The 24267-nt window shown below is 38.1% G+C and overlaps 1 protein-coding gene across 3 annotated transcripts in view; it reads right to left on the reverse strand.

Annotated features, from left to right (window-relative positions):
- The window catches only part of LOC105021402 (CUB and sushi domain-containing protein 1), a 398226-nt gene that overhangs the window by 114535 nt on the left and 259424 nt on the right, over positions 1 to 24267 (reverse strand). For all 3 annotated transcript variants that reach the window (XM_020047620.2, XM_020047618.2, XM_020047621.2), the window contains exons 8-10: positions 16423 to 16504; positions 13756 to 13880; positions 12004 to 12125 (exon numbers count right to left, since the gene is read on the reverse strand). In XM_020047620.2, coding sequence (XP_019903179.2) covers positions 12004 to 12125; positions 13756 to 13880; positions 16423 to 16504 — 329 coding nt within the window. The remainder of the gene's footprint in view (positions 1 to 12003; positions 12126 to 13755; positions 13881 to 16422; positions 16505 to 24267) is intronic.

The following is a 24267-nucleotide window of genomic DNA, read 5'->3' on the forward strand; positions in this document are numbered from 1 at the left end:
ACAGCGACACTAATACAGGCAGAAACCATTTTGCAATTGTGCAATTATACGATGTCTCGTTTGTTTGTTCACTCCATGGTATGTACAACGTCCAAAAAAATTGATTCATATTCTGCAAAAGACAAAACACGGCAGCCGCTGCAGCTTTATAGGTTCAAACTAATTTGTTTTGCATGTGCTGTGATAAAAGATTTATTAGGTTTGCCAAGAATGTTCAAAAAGCACCCCTGCCACAGCTACCATGGAGGCTGCAATAATGAAACCTTACATTTGCAAATGTATTTTGTGGCGGAAATGCAATGACGTAAAATGCAAAAGAGCAGTTCAAGTATTTGCAATGCCTGGGCAGAAACAAAGACTTGAGAAAAGAAGATAAAAAAACATGCTTTCACATTTGATGCTTGCACAGGAAGAAAGGCAGTTAAAAGAAAATTGGATTTGAGCAGAGATTGCTTGAAGGAAAGAAATAAAGCTTAATTAGTACAAGCCCATTATCAACATCCTCAAATTCTCTCAATTGGGCCATTAAATAACTATTATCCACATCCATATTTTCTCTTCTGTGACTCAAAGCACAAATGAATTACCTGTGTAGGTTAGGCAATCTTCACTGAGATGTCTAGTACCAAGCCAAGGGGCTTAAAGTGAATGATCAATGTGAGAGGCTAAACTCTCAAGTTCAAGTTTGTTGATACTATTCAGGAACCACATATCGTCAACTCTTAAATATAAAAGAAGACCATAGCAAAGATTTAGGATAAGATTTAAGATGTAACACACTCCTTTTCCCTCAATGGCCAACAGCGAAAACCAAGAATAATAGATACTGGACCTAACAATACGGTAATAATACAGTTCTAATTTTATTTGTTAAATTAGCCTGTTGCATCTTATGTTTGTAACTCAACTGAATTCATTGCACTCTTGGAAGCATACAAAATATGAATACACAAAGACAATCGTGTAATTATTCGAATAATAAAATATAATTACGAAATACCTGCTGTTAACCCTTACATAAATGAAAAAAATCATTCACCCCAGCTTTTTTGTAAAAATATGCTAAATGTCGTCTTTGGCTTAAAGACACCATGAGCACGTTTAAGCCAAAGACGATATTTAGCATATTTTTACAAAAAAGCTGGGGTATAAATTCGAAGCATGTATCATAAAGCTGAACCCAAATCGCATTGAGAAACAATATTTGTTTCGCATCAGAGACATGGTAAATAATAATCAGAAATATATACATTAAAAAAACAGACCTATTGACTATTTCAGTGGTTGAGTTAGAACAGTGTATCACCCACATCCCTGGTGAGTGAACATATTCATTGCCTTCATCATTCAGTGAGTCAGTAACACTGAAAAGTTATTTTAGGACAACATGATTTCATGCACCAGGCTAAAGGGATGTCATATTGTACAATATGTGTCTCATCTTCATAAGCCTACATTAGACGCTTGTATTCAAGACAAGCTCGTCGTTATTGATTTCAGTTTGTCAGTGCCAGCAGAGAAGGCAACCCTTTCAATTTTGTTTAAGATTATTATTCAGCTAACAGTATCATAGAATTGCATGAAATGTGTTTTGAAACTACGTGAACAATTTATATGCTCCTGAAATATAAATGTAACGTTTTGGTGGGGATCACAAAATACTGTATATTCCCCATGCCACCAACTGGGCACACCAATGTGGAAAACGATTCCATAATGTCTGAGGATCATGACATGTCCATCACTGCCGACCATAAGAACATTAACACCTCAAATGAGGTAGGTGAGATAAATCGCACTGCAGATAAAACAAGGTGTTAATATTGCCCTAATACTGAATTCTGACATAAAATATGCTCGATAATTTTTATTTTTTTAACTTTCCAAACACAAGCAGTTATGTGATTAAGTCCTGATAATTGGGAAACTCAACATTCCAGACAAGAGACAGACAGGGCTTGTAATACATTTGCTGCGTATCCATACTGATCTGCCATTTACAATAGAAAACGGGGAGACTATCCTTTCTAAGTGTCACCCATGATGATAGGATTAATTTTGTTGTTTTTGCCAGCCTGTGCCAATCCAACAGAATCATTGGAGAGGTTAAATAATAACCTCTACGCTGCCACTAAAATGGTAATTATCATGACTGACAGAGCAGAATTCCAAACTTCCATTACAGTTTATGCTGGTTAGGTAATATATCCAATTAATTATTTTCAGAGCTCATGACGCAAACTGCCTTTGGAAGAAACGTGAAGTGGTACGCGCAACAGCTTTCGAATACATGAACACAGTGCACTGATTAATACATTATCACGAGAGTTTATCATTATTAGCTTGAACACCAATACAGGTATTCTGTAAATTCTATTCAAAAAAATTGTAAAGTAGTAACACGACCACACTGATCTAAAAACTGGCGACAGCAATACCTTATGGTCTGTCTCTGAGAGCTAAACACATGTTGTGGTAATCACACTGGGTGTTTTTTTTTTTATGCACCTGTGATTTTGCTAAGCTCCTCTGAAGTTTTTGGACAAGCAATCTTTGTGGAATGTCAAACTTTGTTTCATAGCATACAGTCTGAGACAATCTTAAATGAGATGTCAACAATGCTACCCTCTCAAATTATCCTGTCAAAATCCAATAGGGTTTTTACCGAAGACGTACCAAGAGGATAAAAGATCTCATGGTCTAGAGCAATATAATTGCACGCTGACAGTGCTTCTTGGTGACTGTTACTTTTACTGGCTTTTATACAATATTTTAGGGAACTATCGATTTCATTGTTTTATTCAGAACCGTGAGGCATGACAACTGGTTCAATGGTTCTGTTTGGTCTTAATTTGTTGATAAGACTTTTAAAACCTCCCTTTGATTAAATATAGATTGTTGATGTTTTGTAACTCACACAAAATAAAAAGTCTGGAAAAGCTGTCCCTATGCATTGTGACCATTGTTTTGGGTCCCAAGGACATTGTTTTGTCAAAAAGCTGTTTGATTAAATGATTATGATTACTGTATAATTACAGTACTGTCTACCAATAACACTCAGGTACACAAACACATAGGGGATACATATATTCATGTAGCAAAGTACTGATTAGAGGGGAAGTTTCCAAAATGGAATATACCTTCTGATAATAAGCTTCACTGCCGGGCATTTTCAGAACTTGGATGGACCTTTGAACTGTGAACATGTAGATTTAGCCTATACAAACAGTATACTTCCTGAATCGATGTAACACTATGTAGTAGCTTATTGATTACAACAGACATGGACAACAATTGACATGATGAGGCTGCACCACATGACACACATTTCTAGAGTATACTAAAGAAAACGATGGTACTTTCTGTAAATTTGAGTAAACTCTAATAGAGCTCAATTAAGTATTGCATTCCCTAGAGCTAATGGTGGGCCTGAACGTAGCATTTGTTCAAGATTTCCTTAAGAAGAAATCCCTGCTTCACTTCTATATGACAGACAATACTACAAAAAACTATACACAATACTTTGGTAGTATCTTCAAAAACACTACAGCAAATACCAGTACTACTGTAAAGAAGGAATTTACCCTGTACACCGAGACAATCTGTGTTTCATCATGTCCATGAAAGGCCCATAGCTGTGGTATGTTAGCCAAACAACACCCCCCCCAAGCCTTCTGCGTGATTATAAACAGGGTGGGCCTAATACTGAATATCAATTGGCTGGTAGCCATGGTAATAATACTACAGAGCACTATGGCTAGCTATAGTATTTGTCAATGAGGTCACTACTTGAAATATTTTGGGGTTATAACCCCTTTCCCTTTTGGCTTATGAGTCTGCACAATTTGACTTGCACATACTTCTAAAACGATCCTTCTGTGCCTTGAAAGCATGTGAAAGGTGAGGAACAAAAATGAAAGGGGTTATGTCATGTTGTCAACAATGCAGCGCGGAAGGAAATATTACGTTTATGCCTTCTAATTACAGGTGTTGCCTCAGCCAAATGTAAGGCCTGGTACCGCCCAAGTCTGATGAACACATTAGGTCTACAACCTATATTTCATTACAATGACTTGTGCCCTAATATCTTAAAATGTCCACGAACTGGGAATTAAATAGCCATCCATAAACCCTGGTGCCGTCTATTCTGTGCCACGGAGGGAGATCTGCTATATCACGCATCGGATGAGCAGAGGCGCTGTCCATTCAGTCTTAGTGAATTTCCGCCTGCCTGCAGCCGCTTCTTCAATTTGATGTCTGCATTTGAAGTCGACCTTGTTACGGCTTCACAGTCCATACTGAGTGATATTAATTTGTAGGCCTATAGGATGTTTCATTATTCTTTTTTGCAGGTTATTATATAGATGTGTCGAAAATGGATGATTCATGCATTTGCTTTTCAAAAGACAGTAATGTTGTGAAAATAGGCCTGAAGTTTAGTTTCCGAAGATAAAAAAACACATTAATCAGACTCAAGGTTTGCTATAAACATTTCATTATAACTTTGGTGAATTCATGTGAATATTTATTTATTTATTTATTTAATACGAACTGTTCATTTCTTATTATAAATTATATACTCCCTTTTTAACCCCTTTGCACTACCCATGCCTGAAATACCCCAATGCACACTCATGCAGTCTTGAAGGCACAGCAATGAACTGAACCGTCCATAATCAACACGAATATGCATGCACAGACAACCAATTTGAGCTGTGTCATCACACAGAACATATCCACAACACTGCAAACTCAAAACTTAGTCACAGACCAAAACAAGCAGAAAGACATATTTATATAGAACAAAATAGGCTGTAGGCTACAAAAGATATCATCACATTGGCAATTAGGCCAAACCTGTTGCAGGCACATTTGGGACAGTCTATAGCGCCCAAAAGAGGATTTATTCAAGAGTCACCCATGTACCCTTTTCACCATCGCTCTACAAAAGCAGTAACCCTTGGTTATTTCATGGCTGTTCTGTGTCTAAGGCCGCTGATCTTCTACGCATTATGCCTATCATCATTAACTCTATTTAATATACTTGGCATCCCAAGTGCAGCATTTATGGTTGCACTGTAATCTTACTGATGTTATTGATTTTAAAGTACAGTACATGCTAACAGCATGAAGCACAGTACATTCTAACCGCGTGAAGTACAGTACATTCTAACAGCGTGAAGTACTGAAGTACAATTAATTCTAACAGCGTGAAGTACTGAAGTACAGTACATTCTAACAGCGTGAAGTACAGTACATTCTAACAGCGTGAAGTACTGAAGTACAATTCATTCTAACAGCGTGAAGTACTGAAGTACAGTACATTCTAACAGCGTGAAGTACTGAAGTACAATACATTCTAACAGTGTGAAGTAAAGTACATTCTAACAGTGTGAAGTAAAGTACATTCTAACAGTGTGAAGTAAAGTACATTCTAACAGCATGAGTACAGTACATTCTAACAGCGTGAAGAACAGTACATTCTAACAGTGTGAGGTAAATCTCCCTCCTTAGCTCCTGTTTGTGCTAAGTTACAGTAATTCATTGGCCCTCAACTCATTCTGTTTTTCACTTCTAAAATGTACAGCCCCCCCTGACAGAATCAACCCCAAGTCAAATAATGCAAGACTTGAAGATATTGTCACTAATATGCCAGCCTAAGTACACCACTGCAAGACCTTGATGACCATAATCAGCAATGCCTTAGTCCGCAATGGTACAGTACCCCTGTTAAACACCCTTTTCTTGTTATTGGCAAACACCCGTAAAACACTTAAATGAGGAGGCCTGCACAAACAACCTGGAATCTTTAAACCGGCCTACTATAGAATCAACCTCTTCTGCTGAGGACACCTGAACGTGTTTTTAAAACTCTTTCCTTATTGTCCATAATAGGAATGGCCAATTCATTAAAGTCTGTAGCAAAAACCAATACAGTTCCTGGATTATTCTACACCTGCTATGGTTATTCAGGTATCAGGGAAGCAAAGTCTGTGGTTCTTTAATGTTTGATTCCACAAAATTCTACCACACTATACAACCAATGAAAAATGCTTCTCCCTTGAGCACTCACATTCTAGAACACTGTTACCACTGACAAAGCTAGAATAGCTAAGAGCTTCAACTATCACATTGTCAGGGTGCGCAGCACATTTGAATATTTCACACTAGCACTGCCTTCACTGTCCGCTGTGCAGTTTTCCCTCAGAAGGGAACTTGTTTCTTTTTCAGGCAGTATTGGCAAATGAGGTGTGCAAGTAGCTGCAAAATCTGGACAGTTCTAAATCAGCTGGGCTCATTGATCTGGACCCTGTTTTTGTTCAGTTGTCTGCCTCTATTATCTCAACCCCATCACCTACCTGCTAATCCTTTCATTACAAAAAATGTAAATCCTGAAGGACTGGAAAACCGCAGTCATCAAATGGGATCAGAAGCCAGAACCCAACTGTTATACATCTTAATCTTGCCCTGCCTGTGTAAAGTTTTCAATGTCTGGTCCACAAATAGAATTACAACAAACAGCTGTAATGCAGTCAGGCTTCAGCACTGGCCATGGATATTTAATGTTCCCTCCAGAGTCATAGGCACACAAGGTAAATATAGACAAAAAAATTAAAAAATGTAATCAGTTTGATCTTACACTCACAAAGCACACGACTCACTCAAAAACATCATATGAATCTAATCATTAATTGAGTGGAAAAAAAATGTAGTTGCTCTTGGTAACTCTCATATCCACTTTTATCCCAACAACTCTATCCTATATTCAACACTATGCTGACCACATAGACAACATAGATTAAATAACACCAAAAAGGTCTTCCTTGACCTCAACCTGTTTGTCCCGAAGTGTTAGGTAACTGCCGTATGGTAGATATTTCGTTCTTGTCACTCCCAAAACTAACAGTTCCTTTGGTTGTCATCCATTCCAGTTTGCTATTGTCAATGACTACAACACACTGCAAAGCTCTTACCCTTGCACCTCACTTCTTTCAAACAAACTGACTGAACTGCTGTATATACTGGAATAAACATTACATAATCATGTTTATTCATATTTATCATATTTACATTATTTTTGTGGTTCTGTATGTTAGCCGGAGCTACAATCAAAAACATTTCTGATATTTTTTGATGGCCTCAATGAATATTCATTATTATATGTATTGTGACATGCCTGACCTGTCAGCATCTAATTACACTGACATTACCGCATCTCTGATTAACACCCCATATGCTAATTGAAATGCTAGATGCCCATCACTACTCTGATATTCTGACAGTGGTCACTTCAACTTTGAATGCCACTGTGAGTGGCGATTACCTTTGTAGTTACGGTGCAAAGCTTACATGTACAGTACATGATTTTATTGCAACATTAATAGCCAATTTAGTTCACCAACCACAATTTGCATGAGAAGTTTGTACAGAGGTGATTTAATACTCTACAGTCAAATTCCTTTTACTAAGGGGGCTGCTGAATTGCGCCACAGTAATGTCAGTTAACTGGATCACTGCGAGATCAGGATATCAATCCTGTTCGCAATTTAGCCCCAGGGTCACGCAGAGGGCATTGCAGTTGGTCAGGACTATCTGGATTTGAGGGGTTAGTAATCGAATAAGGTTGTCTAGCCTTGTCTCCCACTAACGATTCCTTGTGACAGCTCAAGCACCTGCGAGCAATTAATCAAGGTAGAAGAGTGGAAAACGCGTTCCCTCTGGCCCAGAAGGATTCTAGCATAGACTTCCTGGTTGAGCGAGCAGCATGATAAGAACCAGAACGGATGTGCTTCGGAAGACACATATCTCGACATCGACTGTGCCAACTCCACCTGGAGTTTCTGCAGGGTCTTGGTCACAAATTTGATATTATATTTGGGGGGGGGGGGGGGGAATAACAACTAATACAAATAATAGGATACTTGTTTCTTTAGCCAGCTATTAACAAGTAAGGCTCCTAGGGAACAAATTATTTTATATGGGTTTAAATAAACAATGTTTTCTCCCAAGTAACGTGTGTTTGCTTGGTAGGAATTAGCATTCATTGTAAAAGAAAAATGTGACACACCGTTGCGATCTATGAATTCTAATACATTCAGAGGAAAGGCCAGCAGAAGACAGTGTCGTTTCAAACGACAACCCACTTGCAAATTAAGGAGCTAGGCCTGGAAAGTGACAACAGCCAGCAACTGTACTTTGTTAGACCTTATGAATGTTTCAACTGCTGACCTGCCACAGCATCTGTCCCGGGCAGTGGTGGTGCACCAGGCCCCATTGACAGTTCCTTCAGCTGGAGAAGCACTTCTTATTTGGTCTGGCCTAGTTCCGTTAGACTGTGAATACAGCGTGGGTTATGAGAGGCAGGCAGAACAGAGATTGCAGACTGGCTTATTTATGAAATGTAGCTACATGTGGGCCATTTGAACCATTTATTGTCAGCCCTTGTTGTCAGAGTTCTACTTGATTTAATCTCTGTCGTGTGGGTCTCTGACCAGTTAATGTGCTTAAACCCTATTGGGAAGTCGACGCCTTTCAGAATATTTGCTATTCAGTTGCCAGTTGCATATTCCACCATCGTGTGCAGTCTGTCACAATACAGAGTTCTCTGCTTCCTACTTCTGCTTAATTTGAGTGAAATAGCAGGCTTAATCCTGAGGTCAACTGGCATACGAGAATTGTCATCTCATTCTATTACCCATGGTTCATTGTTTGTCTTTGCTAGCCACTAAATCTTATGAATCAGTCAATGTATGCAATTCATCTATTGCATTAACAATAGAATGTTGGGCCTGTCACCCAAAAGGTTGCTGGTTCTTGCTTGCTGATCACATAGTGTATCTAAAATGATTGGGTGTTTCACAATGGTGTGATTGGCAGTCATAGCTACTACTTTTTCCTGCATTTTTGGCTACAGTTTTTATCTCCTCAGAGAGGCAGGAAAAACACCATCCTATGATGTAGCTCCTACGCTAACTTGAACCTGCTCTCCCTGAGTGAGAGAGCTGCAAGATTAGACAGTCAAAATTTTAACTTTTAACCGATCTGATGGAAGTCGCTCTGGACACTAATCTCTGCAAAATGACTTTAATGAGTATTTTGGCAAGCTTTACTACAATTAAAACCTGTTTTATTTCAAAATATTGTATCCTAAATAACACAGTGCCTTAAATTTGAAAACTCTATAATAATACAAAAGGTCAGTTTTGTACACTATTAATTGTCATGCACATTGTAGCGTTCATTGACACAGTTTGTTTTGTTGTTTTTTCTTCACTGTACTGAAAGTCAGTCTCAGCAGAGGGAGGAAAAGAGTGTGAGATGAAGTAGAAAACCTGTTTATGATTTGTTATAAGAAAAAACTGTGTTGTAGTGCTTATGATTTCTTTCTTATAGAAAAACTGTATTCAATGTCATAACTGCCTCTCTAGGCAGTTATGACATTTTATAGTATCCTTGTTATCAGTTTTGTGGGCTTTCAGGAAGCAGGTGCTAAAAATATTCAATTTTTTTTTCTAAATTAAATTAAATAATATAATTAAGTGTTAATCAAATGTAAAACTTACTGTGGCAGTACTTTTGATATTTTAACTAAACACCTGGGCAAACTCAGTTTTAGCAAAAGCTCCTGAGTATGGTTCTAGTTTCCTTACCCTGTAAGAGGTCTTTGGACGGGGTATAGATTCCCTAGCACTGTTTCCAAATGCTAATGTCATGGATAGAGATAGAGCCAGATGGCCCACCGGATGTATAAATCTGAAGCATCAGGTTGTTATTTGCACACCCCATGGGGAGAGGAAGCCCAGTTGTTGGGCAGTGGGGGTTTATGGAGTGAGATGGAACTGAGCCGACTTCATCATGAATGAAACATATGATCTCAATACAGTTTTCCTTTAAAAATACGATTTTAAGAGTTGACAAAGTTTGTAGACTTTACCGCTTAGCAAAGATTTAGAATAAGTATAGAGCAAATTAAATTATTGAACTTGCTTATTTACCGGATAGGTGTTCCCTCCCAAGATATTCAAATAAATGCTAGAACGCACCAATAGGGTCTTGCTACCTTGTGCTTGTCAGTGCCCACCTCCAAGGGTTCGTCCTCTCAAACTCGCTAACCTCTCATTGAAAATGATAGCGTCTTATCTATCTTGGATTAGTAATGAATAGCTTTGCTTTAGCATTTGTGGAACCCATCACATCAAAGACCTGGCACAGGTATTAAAAATATTTCACACATTCTGCCCAAATTATCTATAAATAAAAACAACTGTGTAATTCTGCAAAAAAGAAAGCCTCAAAATTGCTAATAGAGGTACCATTTTAATGGACTGCCACAACATCATAGTAGAGATATTCAAATTCTTCATGCATTCTGTTCAAATGAAGTTTGGGATTTCTAATAAAAAATGCTAAGATCTAATCCAAATCCTCACAGTGAAAGTGTACTAGATAGCGGTCCAAAGATACACTGATAAACAATGCAACTATATGATATCTAACTGACTGACTGGGCAACCGAGAAGAATGCCATGTGGCAGGGTTTCAAATCTATTATTATTTGTTTTCTGCTTTCAAATATAGTACTGCATTTCAATTATTTTTGTGTGTTGAGATGGTAAATGCTGCAAACAGCTTGAGTTGGAAGATTAACAAGGATTTTAATAAGGAGCTGCGTGAGTTAATAAAGGTATCAGCTGGCATTGGACAGGAAAATGGATCCAGTCTTAACAAAGCTCTAAGTAAACTTAAAGGACTATGTCGTAGGTGCAAAATAACTCTATTATTATTTGTTGAATTGGCCATGTGGCATTTCAGCATTCTCAAACCACTATGTAATGACATTTCTAGCCAGACTTAAGTCCCCCCCGAGTGCCATTTTGTGGCTGCTGCCCCAAGAAGTTAAGTCCTATTAATTATGTTCATAGGGAGCTTTTTGGTTTTGGGTGGGCAGTGTTAACAGCAACAAAAACACTGTAAAAGAATTCCGCACCATCATCGTCATCATCATCATGTGCATTGAGCATAGGAACGGTGCGCTATAAATGACATTATTGTTATTATTATTATTTACGGCCAATTTATATGACTAATTATTCATTTGCAATGCCTTTGAAGAGTTACATTTCCTTTAAGGATGTCTTTCTTGAACTATCCATAATTTACTGCAGATTGTAATTACTGTTTGCTTTTGCTTTAGTGGTTTGACCCCTGCAGAGCACAGGGGATACAAAAAACAAGTAGAAACAAGTAATTTATCAATTTCAAGGGAGTCATCTTTACAAAATATACAAAAATGCTAATTTGATGCTTATATATATTCATCGCAATTTAATCATTCAAATGTAATTTGCTAAATGTACTCACACAATGGCATTGACCTGATATCCCTTTATCCCTTGCAACAACATTGATTCCAATAGTTTAACCTTTGTTACACTGAGGTGACAATTATTATAATACAATATTATTTTCATGTTTTTTCTCAATGTACTTATCTCTTTTCTTATCGCCTCTATCACGTGCAGTTAATTAATTCAAGAAGAAAAAACAAACAATAAACAACACTATGTTGGCTAGGTAAAGACAATGCATGACGATGAAATGTTTCCCTAGCATCAAGCCTTCTTTGTGAGCCGTGCAGGGAAGCCACGGGTTGTGTGGCACAGTAGAGTACACATGACCACAGAACATATTTGTCATACTTTCAAAGTTCATGCCTGACATACTGCTCTGCACAGCAGCAACATTCGCATTCTATTAGTTGTGTCCTATTGTGTGGGTCACTGTCGCAATTGCATGAAGGTCCCTTTATTTGGAGGCACAAACATCTCTTCAGCCGAAACGAAGTGATGTCATAGCCTTTATACACAAAATATAAATAAATAAATAACGGTGATCATGGTTTTTTATGATTGAAGTTGAACCATTCACCTTGGCGAGGGACTCATTAGCAAGGATATGCATGCTGCTAGGTCACTGTGATCAAGTATAATAAATGTGACTCACCTTCCCATTGTCCACGGCTGTTATGACCCAGACACAGTGGGCATTATTCTCATACTGAACAGGGTAATTAGGGGAGGTGATGAACCCCTTTGGTCCTCTTAAATTAGAGCCACACGTCCGTGCTGTTGAAAAGACATAAAACACGTGTAAGAGAAAGATGCCACATAAACGCAACAACGCAATGTTCAACTGGTGATACAAGAAACATATTTTATGTTGAAGTAATTTCAACCAATTCCAGGAATACACATTTTATGTGAAACAGTAAACAGAGGAATGCATTCAATGTTTAAAGAATGGATGCTTTCTTTCTATAATCGAAAATGTTTCGGGAATTTTAAGGTGGGATTGCAGCCTTCTGAGAAGAGGCATTTACATTCGTATCCTTCAGTGAAAGTGTGATGGCTGGAAGCCAACATGCTTGTTTACAGACCTAATAACTTAAAGTGTATCCTATCCAGAGTATTAGTGAGTGAATTCATCGAGAGGTAAAGAAGCAGCCTGTCATGACCCATTACCTGGTAAAAAAAGTTATTAATTCTCTGATGACCACACTGCACAGCTATCAATCACTGAAGAGTCATAACGGTTATAACAAACGGTAGAAAAAAACTCCTTCATTTACAGGTTGGAAACACATTCTATAATTTACTTTAAATAATCACCTTGGATCAGGCCCATCCAGGAGAGAAAAGAGCAGCACTGGATCTCGGGGCAGGCGGCTATTTAACTTAACATTTAAGCATTCTCCCTATTACTTAGCTGTGCATGGAGTGGGTGGTGATGGAGAGAGGTTTCTAGACGAGGGGGTAGTCAGGTCTAATTCTTAAAGGGTTTACTAGGTGGTGCTGTGGCAAAAAGTGTCTAGATCAATCAGTAGTTGAATCAGAATGGAGCTCAGAAATTGTCAAACATGGTTACTCTTCCTTCAGCTGACATACTGCCTCATTTCATGTGGATTAATGACATCTCGAGGCCTGTGTCCTTTATGGCTTTGAAAGAACTCTGTGGCTCTCACCTGAAGTGTGCATTAGCTGCCTGTGCTGTAGATACAGTAGCAATTATAGAACTGTGAAGGGATCAAATTGTGTTCTGTTTACCATCAATTTAGCTGGTGAGGTATTATTTACAGTTTGGTAGCAATTAACCTAATCTACAGGGAGTGCTATAAATCATGTGAAACATTTTTTTTTTAATCCATGCTTCCACAAGTCTAAATGGGTGGGGACTAATAAATAGTGCATGTAGAAAATATGTATATTTAATATAAGAACTTTTCAGTGTTTTTGCATACAGCCTGTGCTAACCAAAGCATACATTGCAGCCATAATCGTTTTGGAAACTCATGTGGTATTGATCACAGCCATTAACACTTCAAAAGAAGACAGCTTGCAGTTAGTGCCTCTCACAGATGGCTAACAACTGCAAGTCTCAATAAAGACAGGGAGAAGACGTCTCAAGGATTTTAAATCAAGTTGATTGAATCTTCAATAGCCTTTGTGAATTCCAGGTAAAGCCATGCTGATTTGAAAGAACAGACAACATTAGAGTCTTAGATCAAAATTCTACAAGAATCTATCGACTACATATCAAGAATCTACATGGATTCCAGATGAATTTTGATCCAAGACTCATTGAAAACCTCACACCCCTTTGACCAGTGGTGTGTCTCCATCTCCCTTAACGAGATGTGACAAAGTACCTGCAGAAAGTGTCAGGATGGGAAAAGGTCCGGTCTGCGCTCACACTTACTGCGGCAGATAGGCCTGTGGTCACTCCACGCGGCCAACGTCTCTGTCACTCTCTGACAAGTGATGCTCTTTGATCCCTGAAGCACATAGCTGTCATCACATGAAAACTGGATGCTGGCTCCAACCCTGTGGGAGCGGAAAGGAAACAAAAACAAATGACCGTCATCTCACTTGGCACAACCCATTTCAACGTGGAAAAGTGGTTCATAATTGATTAAGCCCTTACTAATGACATTTCTACCTTTATTCACTCAAAGACACCCAGCGGTTTGCGTGTGTATGCGTGTGCACTATCTCTTTGCTCTTAACCACTATCGCTTTGCTCAAACTACAAAAATGTTCAAATGGTTATACTTGGTTATCTTCAAATACCACAATAAAGTAAACTGGATTGCAGTTACTTTAATGCTGTTTAAAACTACACATATTATTATAGCTACTTTGAATATCCGCACAGACCTGCATGCTATCATGTGCGTGCACACATTCCATGTTTACATTCCAAAAACAGGATTAGAATAGCTTCAGAATGTGTCTATAGATATCTTCATTTCTTTAATAATTTAAAGTTGAAAAAATACTGTTAAAGTTTACATTTATAAACCGTTTTTACTTTTTGGAAATATATTGTATTACATACCTCATTATTGACCATTCTGTAACACTTTACTTTGAATAGAAAAATACACTTTATAATTCTGTCAGTAAGTATTATGATGATCAGTAACAGTCCTGTGATATCTGCTGCATTCATCCCAGTCATAAGCAACATGATTCTGGTAGGTACATGTCGGACCTTGAATATGTGCACAATTTCAATGAAAATATGGAACGTTTGTGGATTTTGCTCTAAAATAAATGTGAAATGTTGGTTTTGTGTGTCATAAGGTGAAATAAAAAATCCCAGCAGCACACAAATACACCAACCTGTATTCCCAGTCAATTGGTGAAATCCATAGGGAAATATTTACGTATTTGAATTGTCTGATTTGCTTATACAGAGTATGACTCAATCTTGTAACTGTTTACAAGAAAGGTGTCGTAACGCACAGAACATACAACCCAAGTCATACCATTCCTATGACTTGGGTTGCATGTTCTGTGCATTACGACACGTTTATACAGTGTTCCCACAATGTAATTACATGTTATGACATCACAGCACTGTAACATGTTGACTTGAAATCATACAGAGATAGGGTATGCAATTTGTAGCCAAATTGGAATTAGTGACTTAAGAATTGTAATAACCCAAACAAAGCTGGCTGGGGAGAAATTGGCTTAGGCATTATGCTCAATTAGCTAGAATGTGTCTATATTTTGGCATTTTATTACTGGTGCTGAAGTCACACAGAACAATGAAACTGTTGTTGTTATTTTTGTCTTATTAACTCATCTACATAGTGAGAGGTAGATACGGCTTAAGGCTTTCACCATACACGTTAAATTAGCAGCAATTCATCCACTGGTGGAAAAAAATATTGCTAACGGCAAAGAAGATAGGAAATATGCACTATCCTGCTAGCATGTCACCACCCTGCCTGTCTCGTACTATCCACCCACCTCACTGGGTTGGCTCATCCTGCTTCTGGTGAGTTTAGCTATTTAGTCAGCGCACAGACGGAACCATCCAAGCAGAAAACACACTTTCTTATAATGTTGATATTTGGTAACCTTGACAACCAAACAACATTCAATTATCCTTGTTTTGCCTGCAGAATATATGGTAAGTTGGATCTATGTCTTCATCTCAACTAAAAGTTGACATCAAATGACTAAATCCAACAAAATCAATGTAAATCCCAGGATGCATATTTAAGCCAATATAATAGTATTAATGCTATTTGACATGTGTGCTGTATAGTCATATTAAACAAGCACTGTTAAGCATACAGTATAAACTCAAAAGCAACCATCAATGTATTTAGCTATGGAGAGATCACTCCATAATCCTCATGATAACATTACATTCATATTAGTCAGTAACAAATATTAAAGAGAGGGTGTCCTTAAAACAATCTGATGTCTTTTCAAAGCATCACATAAAAAATATTTGGGTTGGCTATTTTGAGAATGGGTGAACCATGTGGTTTAAATTTTACTCTTGAAATTCAATGTTTTCAATGTTTACAACACTGTTTGAAATTAGATAAAAATGGTTATGATGAATTACTCTTTGCTAATCCATTTGAGGTTCAAATATAGATTTAACAACACAATATGTTGACAAATTACATTTAAATAATGTTGATTCAACCAGTTGGTGCCAAGTGAGATTGCCTCTCAGAGAACACGATCAACCCCTGGCACCCCTATGTCTGTAACAGGCCTTCTTTCAGTCAAAATGGCCACGAGCAACAAATATCACAATGTCCAAGTGTCCTGTTACATTCCAATTATTTTTTAATTATTTTTTTAATGTTGATGAAGTTGGTCTCCCTCCTTAAAAAAAAACAAGTAATGACCCTTGTTGGATTGAGGCATCTCCTCTAAAGGGTCTTATCACCTATTGAGTGGGTGCAATTGCAGTCACTAATGGTGATGGCATGGCATTGGAGGTTTAGAAATGCCTACGCCACCCAGCAGGGCTCTCCCTGATTAAAGCTGTTCCACACACTTCCCATTACACTGACGCCAAACCTGATAAGCGTGAAGAAAAGGCACCCACTGAAAGTCAGAGCCCATCCTCTTCCCGTTCTCTGGAATCCCAGGATCTGGACAAATGTCTGCTGCCATGCCCCCTTGGCTCACTGAGAATAAAGGTGGAATACAAAAGACATTAAGAGGTATTATTGGTGACAAATATCATGAGAGAATACCTTAAAAGTGGCACAACACAAATGGACTATGTAAATGCATTGGGCCTAAGTACAACTTTTTTTTTATCAAGTAAAGTTTCTACAGTTTTCATGGTTTATTCATTGACAATACAATATATATATACACACACACAGATGTTATGTATGTTAAGAGTTCACTATGGGATTATACAGCATGCACAAAACATTTGGATATTATTAACAAATGCATGTGTCAATAAAAAGGTCTGACAAGGAAGGGAAATGCATTATATTAGAAGTATTAAATGCATTATATTAGAAATATTATATTCTAACAAGATCATGCACCATTAGTCTCAATGCACGAAACATATTCCACTATCGCTGCCATTAATTCAGAACCTACAGAATAACACAAAGATGTGTCTACTAACAGTTACTGAAAACGCAGATCATTGACAGTAACATTTAGGAAGACTTTTGGAGCCAATTTAGTTGAATAATGGTTTTAGAAAAGAATTGCATTGATCACTGTGCAGAATTGCACAGAAATCCTAAAGGAAGAAGGTTAAAGTGGTCACAACATACACACGTTATTAACCCTCGTAATCTTGGATCTAACACAACACCCCTGGCCAATTCACTGGACCGAACACACTTGGTGTGTTGTATTACCCTGACCCTGTCTTCCAGTATACGGGACAGACATGGCAGATTTAGTCTGCAGTGGCTGTACAGTTACAACTCAGTTCCTTGCTTCACAGTACAGTATGGGATTCAGCCAATAGCCCTTCCAAACATATACCATGCACAACAACAAATATGTATCCACACGGTCTTGGTTGTCGGAGTGAGAAGAATGCTGGGAAGAAAAAATGTGACAACAGTCTGAAAGATTAGATGTTAACAAATACCTTTGCTTTCATAAATGCAAACCAAACCATTTATGTGCAGTTCATTTCTTCATACCATAAGTGTAATTTTCAGTACTAACTTTTAAGATCTCTATGATTAATTATACAGAACAGAATTAACCTATGTTATTCGTATTGAGGAGACAATTAGCCACGCAACACCTACTAAAGGGGACTAATTTCTCCATTTTGTGTGCACCGACAGTGTACTACTATAGAAATAGGAATGTTGGCAATAGACTAAGCTGATGAAGTGATGCCTACATAACCCAGATTGTTATTAACCTGTAAAGGGAACATTTTGGGAATGTGTACTGTAAATAACAACAGTCATTGTGTGAAATGTATGTGTTCCACACAAAAAACGTATTCTGTTTTTCAACTGCTTCAGTTGCAAAGGCAGGAGAGCACAAAAAGCAATGTATAGTTGGAGGCTCTTTCCTTCAAAAGTCACAGGCGTGCATTGATATAACTTAGGGAATGTGTGCAGTTTGGAGTGGTATTTGGTAGAAGTCATATAATTATATAATATATAATGTGCATACGTTGCACACATCCCAAAAGATCCCAAAAATACATTAACGTTCAGAAATGTATCCAACATATTTTGTTGATGTGAGTTATTGAACTGTTGCAAAAAATACAGTAAAAGCTGTAAGGCAGCATAGTCGCTAGAGCATTTGACCACTAAACAAATGTTGCTAGATTGAATCCCAAGTCACCAAGTGAAAATGTAGTTGTTCTGTCCCGGAGCAAGGCTGTTAACCCTACTTACTCCCAGGTCATTGCTATAAATGTGTTCTGAATCAAGTAAAATAAGTGAACACATTTAAATTTGCATAAAATCAATAGTGTAATATTTTGATTCAGTCCCATCCGGTGGACTGGTGTGTAATCGACATTGGTGTAATATTCTCCCCATCATCTCCAATGTTCTCTTTCAATTGTTTTCCTGGTCATGCAAATGCTTTTCAATTTGACCCGATCTGTAGGCCAATGTTCAAGCTTGTAAGGGGTTAATGTTAACATGTGTTTGCATATGCACAACTGCACATTTAGAAAGCAGGGGGAAACGGTTATACAATTTACAGAACAATAGTTGGATAGACGCCTGTAGTTTCATGTTACAGTGAACTTAAGTAGGTCAGCTATATAAATATTCTTATTTTAACATTTGTATAGGTTGTACTCAGATATGAAATTGTATTTCCAGCGTATGATGACAAGAACTTTAATGATTCACCACCCCTGGCTATTCAACGAAAACAAACCATGAAAAGGTCATGGGATGGCGCTTCGTAGCACATCCTCCTCCACCATTGCTGTGCCAGGGTATATTTGTGTTCTCACCTTAATTTCAGCATCATTCTGTCACATAACCTCAGTGTGTTTACGGCTCCAAAATGACATCAGGTCAGCTTACACTTTATCATTATAGCAGAAATAAGGCAGAGAAAATTGTGATTTTCCAACCATTCTTCATGACATAATGCATACCAGTCATAGACTACACTATTCTTTCAAAATATGTTTGAGTGAAGAGTATGGTTTATGATAGAATTTCTTGAAGCTCAACTTGCAAAAAATTGCATTTTAGCGAATGCGGTAAGTGTATTTGAGAATATTAACCATAGATCATGTCATCATTGTTAATGTGAAATGTATTCTTTTTTATAAAAACTGTGAAATGTATTCATTTTCAAAACCTCATTGAATGTGTTCATGGACTGAGCAGTATGGACAACCAGTTTGATCACTTTTCAAAGAGCTTCCATTCCATCTCACAGTATTTCCAGTTCAACCTCTCGTCACTGTTATATTCAGGGATGTCAACAACACATATGAACCTTTTAATGTGACCTATGACGTGAACAATTCAATTGAAAATCAAACTGAAATCTTTGAGGGGGAAAAATAAAAAAAACTCACAATAACCTGGTTGCATAAGGGTGCCTTAAACTAATACTTTGTTGAAGCACCTTTTGATTTTATTACAGAACTCAGTCTTTTTGGGTAGGAGTCTATTAGCATTGCACATCTTGACGTGGCAATATTTGCCCACTCTTCTTTGCAAAAGCCCTCAAATCTGTCAGATTGCGAGGACATCTCGAGGACAGCCCTCTTCAGATCACCCCACAGATGTTCAATTGGTTTCATGTCTGGGCTCTGGCTGGGACATTCCAAAACGTTAACCTTCTTTTAGTGAAGCCATGCTTTTGTGGATATGGATGTGTGCTTTGGGTCGTTGTCGAGCTGAAGGTGAAATTCTTCAGGACGCCTGAAGGTTTTGTGACAAAAGTGCCTGGTATTTGGAACTGTTCATAATTCCCTCCACCCTGACTAAGGCCCCAGTTCCAGCTGAAGAAAAACGTGCTGCCACCACCATGCTTCACTGTGGGTATGGTGTTCTTTGGGTGATGTGCAGTGTTGTTTTTGCGCAAAACATACCTTTTGGAATTAAGGCCAAAAAGTTCTACCTTGGTTTCATCAGACCATAACACATTTTCCAACGTGCTTTCGAGGGACTTGATGTTTGTTTTTGCAAACTTCATCCGGGCTTGGATGTTTTTCTTTGTAAGAAAAGGCTTCCGTCTTGACACCCTACCCCATAGCCCATTCATATGAAGAATACGGGAGATTGTTGTCACATGTAGCACACAGCCAGTACTTGCCAGAAATTCCTGTGGTTCCTTTAATGTTGCTGTAGGCCTCTACGAAGCCTCCCTGACCAGTTTTCTTCTTGTCTTTTCATCCATTTTGGAGTTACCTCCAGTTTTTGGTAATATCTCGGTTGTGCCATATTTTCTCCACTTGATGATGACTGTCTTCACTGTGTTCCATGGTATATCTAATGCTTTGGAAATTATTTTGTACCCTTCACCTGACTGATATCTTTCAACAATGAGATCCCTCTGACACTTTGGAAGCTCTCTGTGAACCATGGCTTTTGCTCTGAGATCCAACTAAGAAAATGTACAGAACAGCTGAACTTTATTTGTGATTAATCAGAGTCACTTTAAATGATGGCAGGTGTGTAATGACTTCTATTGAACATGAGTTTGAATGTGATTGGTTAATTCTGAACACAGCCACATCCCCAGTTATGCAACCAGGTTATTGTAAGGTTTTAATTTTCATTTATCCCCCTCGAAGATTTCAATTTGTCTTTCAATTGAATTGTTCACATTATAGGTCACATTAAAAGTGGGAAATGTTCTGACATGATTTATCTTTGTCTCATTCTTTTACATCACAAAAACCTGGCATTTTAACAGGGGTGTGTAGACTTTATATCCACTGTATATTTCTGATGCAAACAAGCAAACGTTCCACTCCAACTGCTACAATGCCTAAGGGTCCACGGATTGGCTTGGCAGAGGTATACAAATCTGTCATTTCTTAAAATATTTTGGGCCACACAAATTGTATCACAAACACTACAGTCAGCTCTCAAACAAATGGACCTAAGAGGATTCAAACGAATTCAAAACTATTTTAGATAGTGACCAATACCACTGGAATAAAGAAACTTCCTTGAGGAGGGAGCAGATTTATAGGAGCCAAGGTTAAGAGCAATAGAACAAAGAACTCTTTCATCTCACATGCAATCAATCTGCTAAACTTGTGCAGGTAGAGGTGCTTCTTTTAATCAGTATGTGGAGACCATCAAAAGGAAGGGTAATGAATAGCCACCCACTATTGTATCTTCAAGCAGTTTATTGCAAGGTTTTGACCAGAAGGTCATTGTCATGACTTCAGCCTGACAAAGTCCTTATGGTCTAAATTCTGCAATAAACTGTAAAAGCAACAATAGTGTGTGGGAATTTATTTCCGTTCGATATTCCCTTTTAAGTCTAAGCATTGCTGTTCAATGGATCTAGTACACTTTGAAACAGCTAGCAAACAAATGACACAGGTGGGGAGGCAGTTTGTTCAGTATCTATTCATACTTATTTATTTATTTAAGTCATTTAACCCTTAGTTTACAAGGTACGTTGATAACACACTGAAACTTACAGCAACAAGCCAATGTGCCATGAAGTGAGGGATGAATTGGTGGCCATGGTATGAGGGCCATATTGGATATTTAGCCAGGACAACGGGATGCCACGGGATCACTAGTGACCACAGAGAGGAAAGTCCCCATTGATGATTGTTATTCCCAGTCTAACGAATAACCCCATCGATGGCACGTACAAAGTCCACTGTAGCCAGGTGGCTGGAATATTCATCTAGTGGAAGAACTTTAAGAAGCCCCCTAGTTGACGAATACCATTAATCTTTCCAGAAGTAATAAAAAAGAAAGAGAGAAAAATAAAGGGACATTTCAGTTGCAATGAATGAAGATGGCCAAATGAAGCCGGAGTAATTCGACGTCTTAGACAACATTGCTAGTAGGCTGGCTATACACCCGGGGATTGGGCAGCGCACAATATTTTTCAACTCTGCTCCTCAAATGAGCCGCATGGGATCTTTAATGACCACAGTGAGTCAGGACCTAGGCTTAATCCCTCATCTAAAAGAGTCTGGCAATGGTGATAATACACATATTCCTGCCTATAAATGATCACATCAATTCTCCCGTTGCAGAATTTAGAATGCTTTAATAGCAGTAAAGGGTTACACGCTTTGTTAAGTAATCTGTTTCGTTCTGTTATGTTGGTGCCTGCCTTTCTTGAAGCTTTATTTTGGGACAACCATTGTAAGGCAACTATTAACCATTAACTCTTCCAAATGGCGTCATGGGTAGTGTCTCTGTCATTGGATTCCAATGTGGTAGGTTCTCAACTCAGTGCCACCATTCTATGTGTTTTTCTTTTCCTGTCGCCAATAGATTTCTGCTAGAATATAATGTGGCCAACAGTACTTTCATTAAGGGATCTAAAGTGTATTCCCATAAACACCAAGCAAGCCCTGTGGTCCTAGTGATTGTAGTGCACTCTGTGGTAATTTGTGGTTAATATAGCTCTAAAGGGCCAGCAACATGTTGACTTGGGATTGAACATTTGTTTCCCTGGACATGATGGAGAGTGATTTGGAATTGAAATTTGATTTCACAACAGGGAAGAGATTTTAGCAAAACACTGACAGCAACCGCGGTGACAGGTTATGGCTGAGGGTTCGCAGCTGGTGATTTGCATAATCATGACGTCGAAATGGTTCACTGCTTCCCAAGCATGAACTGTGCAGCTCAGCCGCCTGCCGACCAGATCGCTTGTCGACGCTAAATATCCATTGGAAATGAATGGGAGCGGCGCTTCCACAGCCCGTGGCCGTGGTAGGTGTATCACACACTTAGCATAGGCAAATCTGCAGTCTTGCATACATGAAAAATAATAGAGGTGGCAGGGTTGCTGCTTGTCGGTGTGAAAACCCCTTAAGCCTTCACTTTAACCACAGACATGAACTTTTAGGCATTTAGTGGGCACTCTCATTCAGTGAGACTTACATACACTCTATATCATTCATTTCAATCAGTTGAAGTCTTCACTGTAAAACAGCAAACTCTTCAGCACAGCTAGGGTTTGTCACTCAAACATGAAGTTACCAGTGAAGCTAATATGTTCGTAAGCTTCACCCACATAAAAAGTTACAGAAACAAGTAAAATGGCAAAAGTAACAAAAAAGCATGTGTTATTATCTCTTGACGCAATATACCCTATAAGGCCTTCAAAAAGGCGTTTTTGCCATCTCCTAAAATAAATGCTCTCTGAAAAGAAACAGGCTCCCCTCTAAGCTCTACAGACTGTAAACTGGTCCAACCAGTAGCAGAAAAATGTTATGTAAAATGTATTAAAGTATTTCATAATAAAATGTGAATGTGACTTTATGCGCAACAAACTGGTTGTAGAAAAAATATTTTAATAGAAGGACATCATCAAGTCCATTATCCCGCTGAAGATTGAGTTAGGCTGTTTGAGAACTACCTGCCCACACATTGTTTGAAGTACAATAAACAAACATAGCTACTGATGTAGATCAGCACTGCAAGCTGGAAAACCTTGACAGAGCATGGGTGGATTGAGTTTATGGTGCTCATGTGGATTTTATTCAGTTTGAGTTATATCGCATGAATTGATCATTTAAAAATGGGACTGAGAAGTCTACACGGTAATATTATACTGTACAGCAAGGGTTGAAAGTTGCCAACTAGAATGCCACTTTCACACTTTCTCTTACTTAGACAATGCTAAGTGATTATTCATGCTTTAAGGGTAAAAAAAAACGATGAACATGTTATTTTATTAAATAACAACAGAGTACGGACTGTGGTAAACAATATCACAAACACTGGTCAACAGTAAAATAAAAAAACATTGAGGTGTGGCTCGTTTATAGCAGGTTATTTCATAGGGAAATAGACAGTTGTTCTTTTAGTGTTACTTTACCAACATTTCAAGACTTTCGGTTCTAAAACCTTAAAAAATGCCTCAACACACGGATCTGGTGCCTACTGATAATAGTCAAGTAAGAACACTTTGTCAGCTACTGTATTATGTTCCATATCAAAATGATGTTTTTCTAATTAATAGATGTTTATCAATACAGGATGCAATATCTCCACGCACCTCAACTACAAACTCCTAATTAGGCACGGTGTCTTGCTTTGGCAAAGTCAGTCACAGTAACATGTATTGCAATAAAACATGTTTTATGAAGCATAGCATGGCACACATTATGAGTCAGATGTAATGTGTTGGTAACCAGGGAATTATTTTCCTCATATTATAATGGATAGCATCAAGGGCATCTTTTGGAAAACACATTATGGAAATTGTTCAAACATTAATTGCAAACCAAACATTGCAAGTTGGATAA

This window comes from Esox lucius, chromosome 6 (genome assembly GCF_011004845.1).
Source record: "Esox lucius isolate fEsoLuc1 chromosome 6, fEsoLuc1.pri, whole genome shotgun sequence".
Lineage (NCBI taxonomy): Eukaryota > Metazoa > Chordata > Actinopteri > Esociformes > Esocidae > Esox > Esox lucius.